Below are 16,427 nucleotides of genomic sequence, written 5' to 3'. Positions count from 1 at the left end.
TAGTCTGTTCTCCCTGTGGTGTCCAGCATCCATTCTAGTTTTTAATATGAGGCAGATCCTGGCACTTGCTTGAAACCTTTCAGATTTGAGAGTGTTTATAATATGAGCCACTGGCATATAGGAAGAAAATATTAGAACTTCAATATACTTTTAAAAATTCACCTCCGTTTGTTGTTGTTGGTGGTGGTGGTAGTAGGGGGTGTATGCTTATTTATAATGTATGTGTTACTAATGCAGCATAGCATTGGGGTGTTGGTCATGATCTGTAAAGTTTAGACCTAGCCATTAGGTCTAGATTGTCATTAAATCCTGTTATTTTTCAAGCCAAATTCTCTGTGTATTCTTGGATGCTTCTGTCATCTCTACCCCACATGTAGCCTCTAAACTTCTTGTGATTGTCTCCCAGATGCCTTTGGGCCCATCTGTTAGGTTAGTGGAGCACCTGTCTTGTACTCCAGATTGTAAACTATCAGAGAACAGGTGTTGTCTTTGCCTTTCTTGGTCACCCAGGACTTAAGTAACCTGAATAAATATTTGAACTTATATAATGAAGAACTCCTACAAATTAATAAAGAAAAATATTAAGACTTCCTTAATTTAATGGGTAAAGGACAGCAATTCACAAAAGGTCATAAAATAAGAAAATGTTTGACCATAATATTAAGTAAATTTAAAACTTGGAATTAAATATTAAAACTAACTCTGACAATTATATTCTAACAGGCAATCCATCTCGAAGATCCAAGTCCGTGCCTCCTTGTGATTTAGGCAGTTCGGATAAGGGACAGGTAAATCTCTTTATATTTTTATATAGTCAAACATAGATTACTCAGGATTGAAATTGATTAGTTAACTGACTTAAGTTTCTAAGCCATTTACAAAGGAGGCTTTTACTTAACATTGTGAATGTTTTCTGTAGAAAACTAGTCATAGAATCCTCTAATTAGTAGAATCTGGCTTTTGGAAGTAAGTGTAAGTTTTAGCTGCTTGAACTGTCATCACATGTCCTTTGGGACAGATGAGTGCCTCTTGTCCTTACAGACTGCCTCACCCAGGGAGCTCCCTGAACCAGCGGACTTCCCAGATCCCGACTATAAAGAGGAGGATGAAAAAGAGGAGAAAGAGGAAATTCAGGGAGAAATCAGTCATCCTGATGGAAAGGTTAGAAATTTTTTTAAAAATAGTAAATACTATAAAAAATAAACAGGGTTAAAATAGAGTTGAAACACTTAGATTCTAAAATAATTGATCTTTCAGACTGTTGATGGGGCGTGACCTCGGCTTAAACCTTCGGATTCCTCTGAAAAGACAGTGTGCATTTAGTTGCCATTTCTACTTCAGAGATGCAGCTGGAGAAGGGATACAGTCCCTTTGTTTAAACTCTTTGTTCTTCTTCCAGACAAAGCTAAAAAGCCTTTGTAATCCTTTACTTTTAAAAATACTTTCAAAATACTTTTTAAAAGCCTCAGTTCTAGGCCTGCTGTTTCCTGCGGCCTTTCTTAAATAGAGCCTGGGTCACGTGTCTCTCTCTCCATCTCTAGCCTGCACAAGTTTATTCTTGGGCATCAGCAAGGTTTGGAGTGGGAAGACTGCCTGGCTGGGTATTCCAGCTCCGAGGAGGAATGAAAAAGGAAGGGACATAAACAGGGTTTGTTACTGGGGAGGTGATGAGGGAATGTTTTCTCAGGTTTATAAAACATTTACTTTTCCAAATACCCTCATCGGATCCATTTTAATTGAAATTTTAAGGCCGGAGTTTACTGCTAGTCTTGAGGAATGAGGGAAGGACAAAGAACAAGTGAGAGGAAGTAGTTCGACTTCCTGTACGAACTCTACTCTAGGGTAACAAATTGTCGATGTGGCAGGGTTTCCTGTGATAGGAGAATTCCAGCTAATAAATGGAAAAGGAATGAGAAGGAGACCCATCAGTTTGCAACCTCTAATGAGGTAAAGGATCTAGGCAGCAGTCACCACTGACTCCTGACACCGCAGATGAAAGGTGGATGGGGTCTCAAGGCAGGTCTGTGACCCATCAGGCCTGGGGTCGGGGAGACAACTGCACACCGTGCTTCTGAACCTGTTGCCACAGCAGCTCACAGCAGCACCTAGAAAGTATTCTTATCAGAATAATTCCACTGGAGGTTAATCAAGCCTCTAGGTCTAACTACTAGCTTTTTCAAGGAGGTACAGGGGATGTAAGAACATGTTAAATGACATCATAATGGGAAAGCAGTCAAATCCAGAATGTGAGCAATGTTCAGGGACCCAGTTCCTTCAACAAGTAATTGGCATTGAAGAGGAGGAAAGGACGAGACTGTTAAAATTGAGATTCAAGAAACACATCAACCCAGTGTTGTGAGGATCTTGTTTTGATCCTGATTGAAATAAACTGTAAAAAGCCTTTTTTGTGAATTTAGGGAAAACAATACGGATGGTTATGATATGATGAAGGAATTATAGTTTGTTAGGGCTGATCCTGATTTGGTTACATTAAAAATCCTTCCATTAGAGATATCTACTGCAGTGTTTACAGGTGTCTGCCGTTTGTTTTAAAAAAACCTCCACCAAAGAAGGAGTTTAGGGGGAACAGGTGACATAAGAATGGTGATGTGGTGATACTTAAAATTGATTGTTGTGAGTTTATTAACTTGCTCTCCTTTTGGGAGAATTTTTTTTTTTTTTGAGGAAGATTAGCCCTGAGCTAACATCTGCCAATTCTCCTCTTGTTTTGCTGAGGAAGACTGGCCCTGATGTAACATCCCTGCCCATCTTCCTCTACTTCATATGTGGGACGCCTACCACAGCATGGCTTGCCAAGCAGTGCCATGTCTGCACCCGGGATCCGAACTGGTGAACCCCAGGCTGCCGAAGTGGAACATGTGAACTTAACTGCTGCGCCACCAGGCTGGCCCAATTTTTTACGGTTTATTATGAAAAATTTCAAAGTAGGCAATTAGGAAGAGAATTAGGGATATTTTTGTCACATGGTCTCAGGAGGAAATCTTACATATATTGATAATCTTGTTTATTTTGTAGATAGAAAAGGTTTATAAGAATGGGTGCCATGTTCTCTTGTTTCCAAATGGAACTCAAAAAGAAGTGAGTGCAGATGGGAAGACTGTCACCGTCACTTTCTTTAATGGCGATGTGAAGAAGGTCATGCCAGACGAGAGAGTGGTAGGTCTCCATGGGGGTGTTTTTCTTCACGGCTTGAACTTCTCTAAGAAAAGGCCTACTGACTTCGTGTCTTTACAGATCTACTACTACGCGGCTGCCCAGACCACGCACACTACTTATCCCGAAGGACTGGAAGTCTTACATTTCTCAAGTGGACAGATAGGTAAAAACTTGCTCTGCCTTCTCCTTATTAAATTCTTCCTTTCCTTTAAAAATGAAATACTTATAGTAACCTTTTTTAAACAGAAAAACATTTTCCAGATGGAAGAAAAGAAATCACATTTCCTGACCAGACTGTCAAAAACTTATTTGCTGATGGACAAGAAGAAAGTGTTTTCCCAGATGGCACAATTGTCAGAGTCCAACGGTATGATCCCTGTCAAATTTGTTTCTAGAGTCTCCATTTTCGTGGTTCAACTTTTATTACCAATTGAATTTTTATAATCATAATCAAATTTCAGTGAGTTCAGAAGTGGGCAAAGATAGACGCTAAGAGCAGGTGAGTTCACAATTAGTTTGGGACACACAGATCTCAAGACTTAAAGGGAGTGTGCACAGCACCTCAGGAAAGGAGGAGGGCAGGTACTTACTTATTTAGAAATAATTTGTTGAAGTCTGAAAACAGTGAATGAGACACAAGGAAGGAGAGCTTCCCTGTCAGTTTTTAAAATAACCCAACACTGGCAGCTGCGTTTAAATTAGACCTTCTCTTCTCTTGCCTGTAGTTGATGTTCTGGGTCTCCCTGTCCCAGCCTGATAAGCACTTTATTGTCCGGCCTCCTGGACCCAATTCTTTAAAGTCAGCAACCTCTTTGTTTATCCTTGTAAGTGTTAGATTTCTTGAAGTTAGAGACTTCTTCTTGAAGTGACTTCTTCAGTCCACAATACAGAGAGCATCTTATCATCACCATTTTAATTAAAAGCATGGTGAAGGTTTGTCAAATCCAGTGTCCCGTTTTTAGTTTCCACCCTCCTCTCCTGGAGAATGACAGTTGAGTGCCCATTAACTTCTATACAACTAATACATCATAGGTGCATTTAACTAACTTGAATTCTATGATATAAACTTGGCCAAAAGAAAAGGTAAGAACATGAATTCAAATAATGTAGGAACTTCTTATGGTCCTCAGTGTTTTTCCCTTAACCTAGCCTTGAAAGTATCTGGTGCTCAACTAAATAAATAACAATTCGTTCTAAAATTTGAGGAAAATCTTGTGTACACTATACTTTGATTTCAGAAACTTTTCAATGTCTTTTAACTGTTTGAAATTTTCTATAATAAAAAGTAGAGAAAATAATATGAAAACCTCCATGTACCCATCTCTCCATTTTCAAGTATTAACTCATAGCCAATCTTTTTTCATCCACACTCAAGCAAATCCCAGATAATATATTAGTTCATTCACGATTATTATCTTTTTGACATATAATTGACATTACTTTCAGGTGTACAACATAATGATTTGATATTTGTATATACTGCGAAATGATCACTACAATAAGTCTAGTTAACATCCATCACCACAGTTAAAAAATTTTTTTTGTGATGAGGACTTTTAAGATTTACTCTCTTAGTAACTTTTAAATCTGCAATTCATTCAGGATTATTTTGGCTTTTTTCACTAACAGCCATGGTTCTTAGACTTTAGTTTACATTAAAATCACCTGGAAGGATTGTTCACATGCAGATTGCTGGGCCCCACCCCAATGATTTGCATTTGTAACGCGTTCTCAGGTGATGCTGACCCCTTGGCCAGGGGCTGCACTTTGATGATGGCTTTTAGTCCAACATTTGTATGTGGTACAAAGCCATTACCTTCATAAAAAATATGAGAAATAACCAAAATAGAAAAAAACCACTCTCCTGAGAAATGGTGATTCCCAATCTTTAGCCCTAGCTTTGTGTTTCTAATGGTACATTATACCTGTGTTTAGGGGTTTCGTTTGACTGTCCCACAGGCAATTGACTTGGTATTAACTATTTCCCATATTCTGCTTCTGTGTTCCATTGCTTCAAAACAAGACTGAAATCTGATCATGGCTCTTCCCAGGGACATAGCTCTCTAGGCACTCATAGCACTGAGGTGGCTTTTAACTTAGAAGAATAAGGGTCCAAACCGGAAGCCATATTTTAATACAACACCCAATTTTTTAGAGGTAGAAGACACATGAAATTGGAAGAAGCACCCTACGCATTTTGTGGTGAAAACAAATTTATTAAACTTTTCATGGGCACTTATAAGTGCTAAGCTGATAACTGGAACTTTCAGCCTGCAGCAGAAACACTGTGGAAAGAATTTGTAAAGAAGGTCTTGTGCTGGGAAAAACACCAAGGGATGTTCTAGAAGAAATAACTGCCAGAATCAAAAATCTGGCAGTTTTTAAAATCATTTTCCTGTTGTATATTTCATATTTTTAAAGAAATTAAATTCTATTTTAAATTTCCAGAGATGGCAACAAAATCATCGAGTTTAATAATGGCCAAAGAGAACTACATACTGCTCAGTTTAAGAGACGGGAATATCCAGATGGCACCGTTAAAACTGTATATACAAATGGTCATCAAGAAACAAAATATACATCTGGTCGAATTAGAGTTAAAGACAAGGATGGAAATGTTCTAATGGATACAAAATTGTAATGATCCTTGTGTGTGACTAATCATGAAATAACACTAACTTGATTTTCTTGTTAAAAAATGTACATTTCTTGTGGGCTCTGTGTTTAATTTATATAAACTCTCTCTGTATGTATAAATGGAACAGATTATGTTTGGATTATAAAATAAAACTCTATAGCTTCTTTTTATAATCTTTGAAATACACCAGGACAGCTTTCATTTTTAATTCACCTATCCTGTCTTTCTACTATTAAACGCATGACTAAGGAAAGCATTATTTGTCATAAACTGGATAGACTTTAAAAATAAGTGGGTGCTTTTATTGGTTGGAGATGGTTATAAAAACCAAGAAGTACAAGAAATGCTGTATCACATAGATTTTCCATGGGCACATCAGCCGTAGAACAAAGACCTAACAGAAAGTTTACTCAAGGAGTGAGAGAATTTCTCCACTCAAGACATCACTGTGTTCAGTTAGTACTCAAATTAAAGCATTTTAACTACTACAGAGGTGCTTTTAATTGTAATAGACTGGGAAGTTAAAACAACAAATGAATACAAATGGGTCAAACAGTAAAACAGGTAGAAAAGTTCATTCTGTGAGAACAAAACCGGTCAAGATGGGACACGTAAGAATGGAGAGGGTGTGGAAGATGACTAGCCAGTGTTTACTGACTGACCACACGCACCTTGACGCTACAGCCTGTAAGACTACGGGCTGACAGAAGCGAGATGTCCCTGAAGGAAGAGCAGGTCACCTACATGAAAAGACAGTAATTACAGGATGGTCCAGGCACTCAGTGCAGTATGACAAGGGTGTTGCCACTAACTCAGGTTAAAAAAAAAAAGCTAGATGTATTAATTCTTGGTGTTTTAAGAACTGAATGTGAAAAAAGTTTAAAACTTTTCAAAGAAAATGAGTTATACATATTACCTCAGGATAGAGAAAGACTTTTAAATGAGACAGAAGACAGAAACCTTAATTAAAAGGTTAATAAATGAGTGAAGTTTGTTTGCCTCAAGATACCACAAAAATGAGAAAAGCTAAGCCATAGACTAGGAAAAGATACATATACCTCACAAAGGATTAATATCCAGAATATATAAGGACTTCCTACAAATCAATAAGATAATTACAAACAACTCAATAGAAAAATGGACAAAGGATATGAAAAAGCCATAAACAAGTGACTAACCACTAAACCAGTGAATGCATTTTAAGGTATGAGATACCTTTCGATACTAGCATCCTATACCAGCAAATAATGGTCTGGCCACGCCATGTGTTGGCAAGAACTCAGACTACTGATGGTGAAGTAAATTGATAAAATCACTTTCTGGAAAGCAATTACCCCATGACCTAGTAAATTCCACCACTAAGTATATGTACACCCCTCACATGTACACAAGGGGTCCTCAGAAGAGTATCTGTAATGGAGGAAAAACTGGTAACAATCTACGTATCTAGCAACAGAATAAATTATATGCACAGATGGCTATAACAGTCAAAGTGAATAAAATAGACCTATGTATACCAATATGGATAAACAGTGGAAATAGAAAAAAAGGTAATTGTGTGATACTGCACACCTTTAAAAATATACAGAGCAATATGTTGTTTATGGATGGATTCAAATACAGTAAAATTATAAAGACTTATAGAAGAATGATAAACACCAAATTCACAATAGCGTTCACTTCTAGAGGGAAGAGAATGATTGGGGAAGGGTATTACAAGGGCCTACAAACGTACTGACAATGTCATATTTCTTGGGCTGAATATACATTAGTTATAAAATGAACTAAAATGGTCTTTTTCATCATATGCCTAAAATACTTCTTTTCAAAATTATAATAAATAGAAAATATTTGAAAGCAAATATTTATTAACTGTTATTTCAAGCAATTCCTAACAGTTCAACATGTAACAAAAGTGGGAGGGGAAAAAAAGGCTAGCACTATTGCAGAACAAGTTGAAAAAACTAAGCCTCAAATGGTCTACATATAACAGAAAGCTTTCTTCTGGGCTGCTGTAGGTGTTCTGCACTGGGTACCTGAAGAACAAAATTAGTGTTATTTTAAACTTTTGCTTAATGCTAACGTTCAAGTCCAGTTACTGAATCACTTGTTACATTTACATGAATGGACAGAGTTAGCTGGTTACCCAAGTACTTTCATAACTTTGTTATTAGGACACTGATTGTTCAATGGTGCTATATGCACACCACATAGTTATGTGTTTAAATGTTTTATAGTGCCCACAACTGTCTGGTACTATGAACTGAATCGTGATAGCCATTCCAAGCATTCTTACAGATATGGAACCTGTTTTGATACTGGTATTCAATAGGTAGGTGAGAAGGACCTATGAAAGACAAATCTAGAAGAGAGATTCTTGCTGAGCTTTGTTGTCATCCCTTTGAGAAATCAAGGAAAGTCCAAAGGTGCTTTTATGGGCAATTTATCGTTAATCTCTGCTGTGTTAGTCACATGCTTCTGCTGATTACAAGGGTAAACAAGTCATGATACTTACTTACATCATTCATCTTGGTCTGCGAGCCCCATTTCTACTAATGACATATGAACTGGATACTGTTCATCTTCATATAATGTCACTATTTGTTCTGGCACCTGAGCCTAAAATTAAAAGACATACAGGTTTCCCCTGCTATCTGAAAGGTCGCTTTACACCACTTCACTTTTATGAAAGACCTACATTAGTACCTGTTTTCGCTAACCAAAGGAAATCCAAGGAGGACTTTTGCTTTTATGAAAAAAGGCAAAAGTGAAAACAGCGTTCAGCGTGTGTTCCGCAGCGAGCCGTCACTGGGGCAGCGCACCCCAGCAGCGAGCGCGGCCCCGCCAGGCGCCTTCCCTGGAGCTACACTCGGCATCGCAGCCTCGAGCTGCCAGTGTCTGTGAGCATCTGGGCTTTGTCTCCAATTATTCTGGTAGGTTATTTGTTGGTTTTGGGAACGCTCAAAAAATTTTCCCGTATAAATGAGTGGTAATAGCTTCTTCACTTTAACCATTTCAGCTTACGAAAGGTTTCATGGGAACGCTCTACTTTCAGATCACGGGGAATGCCAGTAGTTGTCAAGAAAACACAATAATGTCTTTGCTGCATTTAACCTCCGACATCTGGCAGGAGGGAAAAGCCATTCTTTAAGTTTATTATAATTTATACTGTCTCCTTTCAAAAGGTGTTTGTGATGCTTTCTGCTAAATCCCAGTCTTTCCATTCTTCTACTTCATTTAAAATGTAACTCCTCCCCAAAGTTTTCCTAGATTGAGCCAATGGGCTTTAACACTACGATCCCTATTAAAATTCATTTACATTCTGCACACAAAGCTTATACCTTTATGCATAAACTGACCAAAGTTTGAATGTTGCTCAGAGAGGTGAATAAATACGTATCTATAAGAATACTTACTGGCCCTGTCTGTGTTTCAGTGGTTTCTGAGAGATACCCTGCATAAGCTGTTTTCACCACTCTGCACACACAGAAGCATGATATGTACAGAGGTTTCCAAAAAGCACTTTCTAGTAACAGCATTGTAACATTAGGAGTTCATTCTTGTCACAACCACTACATTAGGAATCCCCAAATCCTGGTTCGCCCAGTCAGGGCATGTGAAGCAGAAATAACAGTGGTGAGGACTGAGTTGAGGTGAATTAAAGAGTAAGTCACCGCCACACCACTCCAGCTGACTGTCACTTCACAAGGGAGCTCTAGGATTCCTCGATTTTATAACCCTTCATTAGAAGTCAGAAATACAGATTTTTTTTTTTGGTAAAAATTTTCCAATTTTAAAACAATGTGCACTAAAAAAACATGGGTGCAGGCCAGATTCTGTCTGTGGGCTACCCCTTTGTGACAAGCTAAGCCTCTGAAGAAAGCATATTTATACGAAACACGATCTGGAATTTCTTATTTGAAACCTTTGATACAGGTTCTACTGTATTAATTCAAAATTAGTACATTATGATATTAGTACAATTCAAGCCTTTCTATGACTTTCACCAGAAATCCCATTCTGGGCTTTCCTACTCATCTTTTAGGATACAATTCAAATGTCACTTCCTTGTCCTGTTTATTCACTTATTCAGTAAGTGCTTGAGTGCCTGTTAAAGTGCTCCAACACCATATCCTGATCTCTCTGGATGGAAATAGCTATTCCTGCTTCTTGCATGCCCCCCAAAGTTACCCAGTATAGTACTTATGCTACCTCCTATTACTGGTTTACATATGTTTCCCTCATTGACTTACAAGTGCTTTGATTACAGGATACTCAGCTTGATTATTTTTATCTTAGTCATTACATCAACGCTGTTTTATGTCATTGTATGGCTAATAAAGTTTGTTAAATGTAAACTAAGACATCACTTTAACAAATCTTAAAATTAATCCTATAGTATTTACAGCTTTGTATGCTTTAGTTAAAGCATTTTTGCATTTAGAGTTGCATAGATAGAAAACATTTTAGAAAGTTAATAGGGACCCTAGAAATAGCTTTAAAAGGATTTTGGCTAATTAAGATGGATATTTACCATAGAAGAAGCATAAAGTTGTTTTCCTTGAAGACAGTCTATCATAGCCCACAGTGCTTCCATGCTCCATTTGGGACAATATGGTATTCTTGTCTTTCCTGACTCTCTCAAGGGAGGTTTAAACCCTGCCAAGAGAACTTTTATGGCTCGGGCTGGATACTGCATAAGGTGAAGAGGAATTTGACGCAATCTGTCACAAAATCAAAATTAATTTAAATTAAACTGTCTAGAATGTCACAAAATTCTCTAATAGCTAAAACTATAAAACATAGAGGACATGTTTATGACATTGGATTTGGCAGTGATTTCTTGGACATGACACCAAAAGCACAGGCAACAAAAGGAAAATAAACTGGACTACATCGAAATTAAAAGTTGTGCAAAGGACACCACAGAGCGAAAAGGCAACCTACAGAATAAGAGACAATATACATTAAAAAATAGACATTTCTCCAAAGAAGATACATAAATGGATAATAAGCACATGAAAAGATGCTCAACATCACTAATCATTAGGGAAATGCAAATGAAAGCCACAGTGAGATACACCACACACCTATTAGGATGGCTACTATCAAAAAGACTCCAGAAAGTAACAAGCGTTAGAGAAGAAATAGAGAAAAACTAGAACCCTTGGACACTTGGTGGGTAAAATGGGAAATGTAAAATGGTACAGCTGCCATGGAAAACAATCTAGTAGAATGAGCATATGATCCAGCAATTTGACTTCTGAGTATATATATATATACCCAAAATAACTGAAAGCAGGGTCTTGAAATACTTGTACACCCATGTTCATAGCAGCATTATTCACATTAGCCAAAAGGTGGAATCAACCCAAGTATCCGTCAATGGATGAATGGTTAAATAAAATGTATATAAATACAATGGAATATTATTTAGCCTTAAAAAAGGAAGAAATTCTGACATCTGCTATAACTTGGATGAACCTTGAGGACATTATGCTAAGTGAAATAAGCCAGTTACAAAAAGACAAATACTTGTATGAGATACCTACAATAGTCAAATTCATAGAGACAAAGTAGAACAGGGAGGGGGAATGGGGAATTGTTTTATGGGTACAGAGTTTCAGTTTTGTAAAATGAAAAAAGTTCTGGAGACTGGTTGCACAGCAATGTGAGTACAGTTAATACTACTTAACTGTACATTTAAAAATGGTTAAGATGGTAAATTTTATGATACAAGTATTTTACCATAATTAAAAAATATATCACAAACAAAAAATGGAAAATAACAGTGTTGGCAAGGACGTGGAGAAATCGGCATCCTTGTTATTGCTGGTGGGAATGTAAAATGGTACAGCTGCTGTGGAAAAGTTTGGCGGTTCCTCAAAAAGTTAAACAGAGAATGACCATTTGATCCAGCAATTCCACTTCCAGGAATATACCCAAAACACCTGTGAAAGCAGGGACTCAGACAGACATCAGTTCTCAGCAGCAGCACTCACAGCAGCCAAAAGATTGGCGACAACTCAAGTGTCCATCAACAGATGAGAAGACAAACAAAATGTGGTATATAAATACAATGGAATATTCTTTACTGATAAAAATGAAATTCTGATATGTGCTACAATTGATGAATCCTGATACAAGCATAAACCCTGTTTAATGGGTATAGAGTTTGTTTGGGATTATGAAAACGTCCTGAAAATGGATAGTGGTGATGGTTGCACAACACTGTAAATGTATGTAATGCCAGTTAATTGTATACTTAAAGATGGCTAAAATAGTAAATTTTATGTATATTTTACCACAGTAAAATAACTTTTAGATTAAAAAACATTTTCTCTATATAAACAACTTTAAAATAGCTTTTTTCTTTTAAAAGAAGAGACAAAATCTAACCAGTAAGTGTTAAAAAAAAAAAAAAAAACAACTAAGAATCCTAATTCAACTAAGTTGAGTTTTTTTTACCTGTTTATTGTCAGCTTTTCAGTTGATCCATAATCAACAAATTGTACCAGGACAGCTAGAGGATTAAATTCTTTAATGGAAACAATTTTTGCTCTATACCATAAGCCATCATCATATTCTGCAAGGCAGGGCATTTCTGTAAAGACAGAATAAGGAAAAAAATCACATGGCCTTTTATTTTCTTAGAAAAAACATTTTTAGAAATACAGTAAAGTACAAAGAAAATGTAATCACTACATACCCATTATTCAGAATTAAACACTCAACAGTTAGCCACATGCTGGCTTGTGCTTTTTTTTCCTGTTTATACTTTATAAACCTTGTTTTTCCAATTCCTAAGAGTTAAGCTTTTAAGGAAGACACTTCTCTCATTCTTAAGAGTTTCTAGTTCTTCTACGGCCCATGGCTTACATCATCCTTCCAACACCTCTACCTCTTATACTCCCTAAATGTCTTTCCATTTGGGCCATCATCTTCTGCAAAGGATAATAAATGGTTTCTGCTATTCCTGCTTTCAATTTTGTCCTCCTCCAATCCATTCTCTATAAAACCACCAGAATTAAATTGAAAAAAACTTCAATGACATTGCTCCCTTCTTTAAAATTCTTCAATGGCATCTTAACCATCTGCAACATCAAGTCCTTATTAGCACTGCAATTTACAGAGTTCTTCACAATCTACTCCCAACCAACCCCTACCACATATCCTCAGGGTGTTACCTAAATAGAATTATTTTAGCTCACAGCTATTCCCCCTATCTAGAATGTTCCCATATGCCCTTCTTTTATGATAAACATCAACTCTTCTTTCAAAGATCAGCTCCAACATGACCTTTATAGAGCCCTGCCTACTCCTAGTCACTGTTTTCTCTGTGGTCCTTGTGGTACTATGCATGCACCTTTAACATAAGCTCTCATTTTCATACAGTACTGGGCTTACATGTTCCTTCTGGGCTAGCCCACTAGTTCTTATATGCACAACTGTAGTGTGTATTCCAACATGGTACCTGGTACAAGCAATCGCTCAGTAAAAAGTCTTCTAATGAATGCTAGACTTGAGTAAAATTGTGGAAAAATTAGTATAGTATGTACTCCATTCTCTTCATACACTTTCAGGGTTCAGCATAGATGGACTATACTTCAGGTCCCCATCTTGCTCTCCTTCCATGAGCCCTCCCTTGTTTACGTTATCATATTCTCTTACACAATTTCCACAAAGAAAAGTGTTGTGGGAAAGTGGCATTTAAATACTACATGACTCTAATGTACAAAGATATTTTATTTCAAATGATTTTTGTTGAAGAGTTGTAAACAATTTCTTGAGTATACAGAGAGGTTATCAACAGAAGAGTAAAGAGTCTCATCTAATGGAGCTGTCTGCACAGTGAACAACTGACTGAATCGCTGTTAACAGTTCCTTCCAACTTTTACCATTTCCAGCCTTAAAACAGCTGAGGGGGGCTGGCCCACGGCCGAGTGGTTAAAGTTCTGTGTGCTCTGCTTTGGCAGCCCAGGTTCTCAGGTCTGGTTCCTGGGTGTGGACCTACACCACTCATCAGCCAGGCTGCGGCGGTGTCTCACATACAAAACAGAAAGACTGGCACAGACGTTAGCTCAGAGTGAGTCTTCCTCAAGTGAAAAAAAACAAAAAACATGGCTGAAGTTTCATCTGAAAACAGAACTTAAAAAAACCCCACATAGGTGTCATGATATTTTAACCCACAAAACAGCTCCTTCAATATAAATTTCTTATCAAATGTACATATTTAATAGGCACTTGCTTACGAATCAACTTGTACATATGCATACTTATAAAAACTTTTGTTGAATAAAATACTACAGAAAAATGCACAAAGTATAGCTCCATGAATTATCATGGAGTATTGTATCATGCCTAGATTTTTTATGTGACTTCTCTTGAAGCAAGGACATAATAAGGAAGGAATTGTTTCCTTCAGACTATAAATGTGAGTTTACAGAAAGAAAAAATGAGTTTATTCTTTCACTCATTCAACAAATATTTATGAGCGCCTACTTGTGCCCTCTAACTGCTGGTGACATGGCCGTGCAGAGCCCCGTCAGTGCTCTTTACACAGGAGATGGGGAGGGACGAGGAACGGGGCAGAGCCAGGACTGCTGCTGAGTTCAGGGCAGCAGGCAGACCTGCGACACGGGGAGAGGCGAGCAGAAGCCAACCCTCTCTGCCGCCTGGGGAAGAACCTCCCCAGCAGAGGGGGTGCAGGGTGCAGTTCTCCTCCTCTGATATGGACAAGATACCAAGAGCAAGGACAGCTCTGCCTAGCACACGCGGACCAGATACACAGACACTACTCTTGGTGTTCGCCTGTTGACAACACCAGTAACTGGATGCATTTTGCTCATAGGACAATCACACATATTTAGTAAAGATGGCTAAGAATAGATTAGAAAGAAAAAAAGACAGCAGGATGTGACCTATCCTGACAGGCTGGACACAATCTGACCTCCCCTGCACCTCCAGAATTATCAGCTCAGAAGGCTTTTAATTAAAATTACTGCCTTTGAGGGCTGAATGACAACTGACAATCTGAACTACTGGCAAAACCTCAGGCTTAGACAAATCATTTTTATGCAGTCAGTTTTCCAATGCAGCCTGAGTTTTGGAAAATAAAAGTGTCCCCAGGCGGTTACTTTCCTTCTCTTAGTTCACTTAAAGAAAACGGGGGAGATCCTCTCCAGAGTGCAGCGAGGACTCAGAGATCACGCACAGAAGGTGAGCGCAATAAAAACATCAGCGAACGTCAGACACAACCCGAGCTCATCAGCTCATTAAAATAAAACATCTGTTTTCTTCAGAATCCCATTTTACTCAGAAAATCTAGTATACCTGTTCTGAAGTCCGTCAGAGGAGGAAATGTCTCCACATTCTTATTAAACCTCCGCAGTGCTTCATCAAGGCTCTGAGACTCAGATTCCCAGCTGACTCCACTGTCATCTGTGTCACTCTGCTGGTTACACAGATTACAATTTTCTACAGAATCAAGGCAAATATACACCTAAGTAGGGGGAAGGGAAGGAAAAAACTTTCAAATTGTGTAATTGTTAGTATTCATTTATATAGACAAAAACATCACAGGAGACACCCTCCAATGATGGTCCCAATGACCCCTTGTGGAGCTCCCCTCCCACATCATACTGTTACCAGGGGAACTCTGACCCGAGCAACCGGCTCTTGCCCTTCCTTGGGTTTCTTCCTCTATTCGGTGTCACAACTTTGAAAGGGAAGCCAAAGCTGAGCATTCAATAGGCCAAGTTTTATTCAATGGCCAAATAATGGAGAAGTCAGTGGGCTGGGTAACAATACTAGAGTTGATCTTTGTGACCAAAAGGACACCACCAAAGTGACAGAATGTGACTGCTGTCTTGGTGGTGCTCTATGATGGCTGTCTCAGGGCAGCACGCAGGCTGTGAGATGCCCACAGGGCGAGGAGCTGAGCCCTCAGCCGAAGCCATGTGAGCCTTTTGGAAGTGGGTCCTGCGGCGCCCTCCTCCACCCAAACATCTCGATCGTAAACTTACGAGAGATCTTGAGCCAGTACTTAATTAAGCAGCTCCTGGATTCCTGACTCTCATGTGCGTTGTTTTAAGCTGCTAAATTTGGAGTAATTTGTTAAGCAGCAATAAATAACTAATACAAAAAAAATGACTATAAAAACCAACAACAGTCTGCTCGCTGATGAAATTACAGAGCAGACTCTTGCCTTGCCTGGCAGAGAATGGCTTACTATGTAAAATGGCTGAAGGAACTGCTGGTGCTACTCGTCATTTCTTTCTTGTTAGCCAAGGACATTTAATTGAATTTCCTTTGGTGTACTTATTTATTCAATATTTATTGAGTACCTACTAGATATCAGGCAGTATTCTAGGTTATGGGGACACATCAGTGACCAAAACTGACAAAAATCCCAGTCTTCAGGGCGTTACATTCTAGTGGGGAAAAGTAGACAAATAGCGTAAGAACGTGGCCTAGCATATTCGAAGGTGATAAATGGTGTGGAAAAAACAGAGCAGGGTGAAGAGAATCTAGAACTCAGCATAGGAAGAGGATGGGCAACGAGATGTTTAAGACTCCATAGGTAGAAAAGAGTTTCAGCTTAAAAACCTAA

The 16,427-nt window shown here is 38.2% G+C and overlaps 2 protein-coding genes across 6 annotated transcripts in view; one reads left to right on the top strand and one right to left on the bottom strand.

Annotated features, from left to right (window-relative positions):
- CPAP (centrosome assembly and centriole elongation protein) overlaps nucleotides 1-5,988 on the top strand; it is a 55,891-nt gene extending 49,903 nt beyond the window's left edge. For both annotated transcript variants that reach the window (XM_070577755.1, XM_070577754.1), the window contains exons 12-17: nucleotides 724-788; nucleotides 1,042-1,161; nucleotides 3,037-3,177; nucleotides 3,256-3,340; nucleotides 3,424-3,544; nucleotides 5,626-5,988. In XM_070577755.1, coding sequence (XP_070433856.1) covers nucleotides 724-788; nucleotides 1,042-1,161; nucleotides 3,037-3,177; nucleotides 3,256-3,340; nucleotides 3,424-3,544; nucleotides 5,626-5,818 — 725 coding nt within the window. In that variant the 3' untranslated portion in view covers nucleotides 5,819-5,988. The remainder of the gene's footprint in view (nucleotides 1-723; nucleotides 789-1,041; nucleotides 1,162-3,036; nucleotides 3,178-3,255; nucleotides 3,341-3,423; nucleotides 3,545-5,625) is intronic.
- Nucleotides 5,989-7,665: 1,677 nt separating this feature from the next.
- RNF17 (ring finger protein 17) overlaps nucleotides 7,666-16,427 on the bottom strand; it is a 152,592-nt gene continuing 143,830 nt past the window's right edge. For 2 of the 4 annotated variants that reach the window (XM_070577751.1, XM_070577753.1), the window contains exons 33-37: nucleotides 15,149-15,317; nucleotides 12,284-12,419; nucleotides 10,350-10,539; nucleotides 8,331-8,434; nucleotides 7,666-7,851 (exon numbers count right to left, since the gene is read on the bottom strand). In XM_070577751.1, coding sequence (XP_070433852.1) covers nucleotides 8,336-8,434; nucleotides 10,350-10,539; nucleotides 12,284-12,419; nucleotides 15,149-15,317 — 594 coding nt within the window. In that variant the 3' untranslated portion in view covers nucleotides 7,666-7,851; nucleotides 8,331-8,335. The remainder of the gene's footprint in view (nucleotides 7,852-8,330; nucleotides 8,435-10,349; nucleotides 10,540-12,283; nucleotides 12,420-15,148; nucleotides 15,318-16,427) is intronic. The other 2 variants (XM_070577750.1, XM_070577752.1) reach the window with 1 other exon arrangement.

The sequence above is a fragment of the Equus przewalskii genome, chromosome 16 (genome assembly GCF_037783145.1).
Source record: "Equus przewalskii isolate Varuska chromosome 16, EquPr2, whole genome shotgun sequence".
Classification (NCBI taxonomy): domain Eukaryota; kingdom Metazoa; phylum Chordata; class Mammalia; order Perissodactyla; family Equidae; genus Equus; species Equus przewalskii.
The sequence above is the reverse complement of the archived record's forward strand: the minus strand, read 5'-3'. Positions and strand labels throughout refer to the sequence as shown.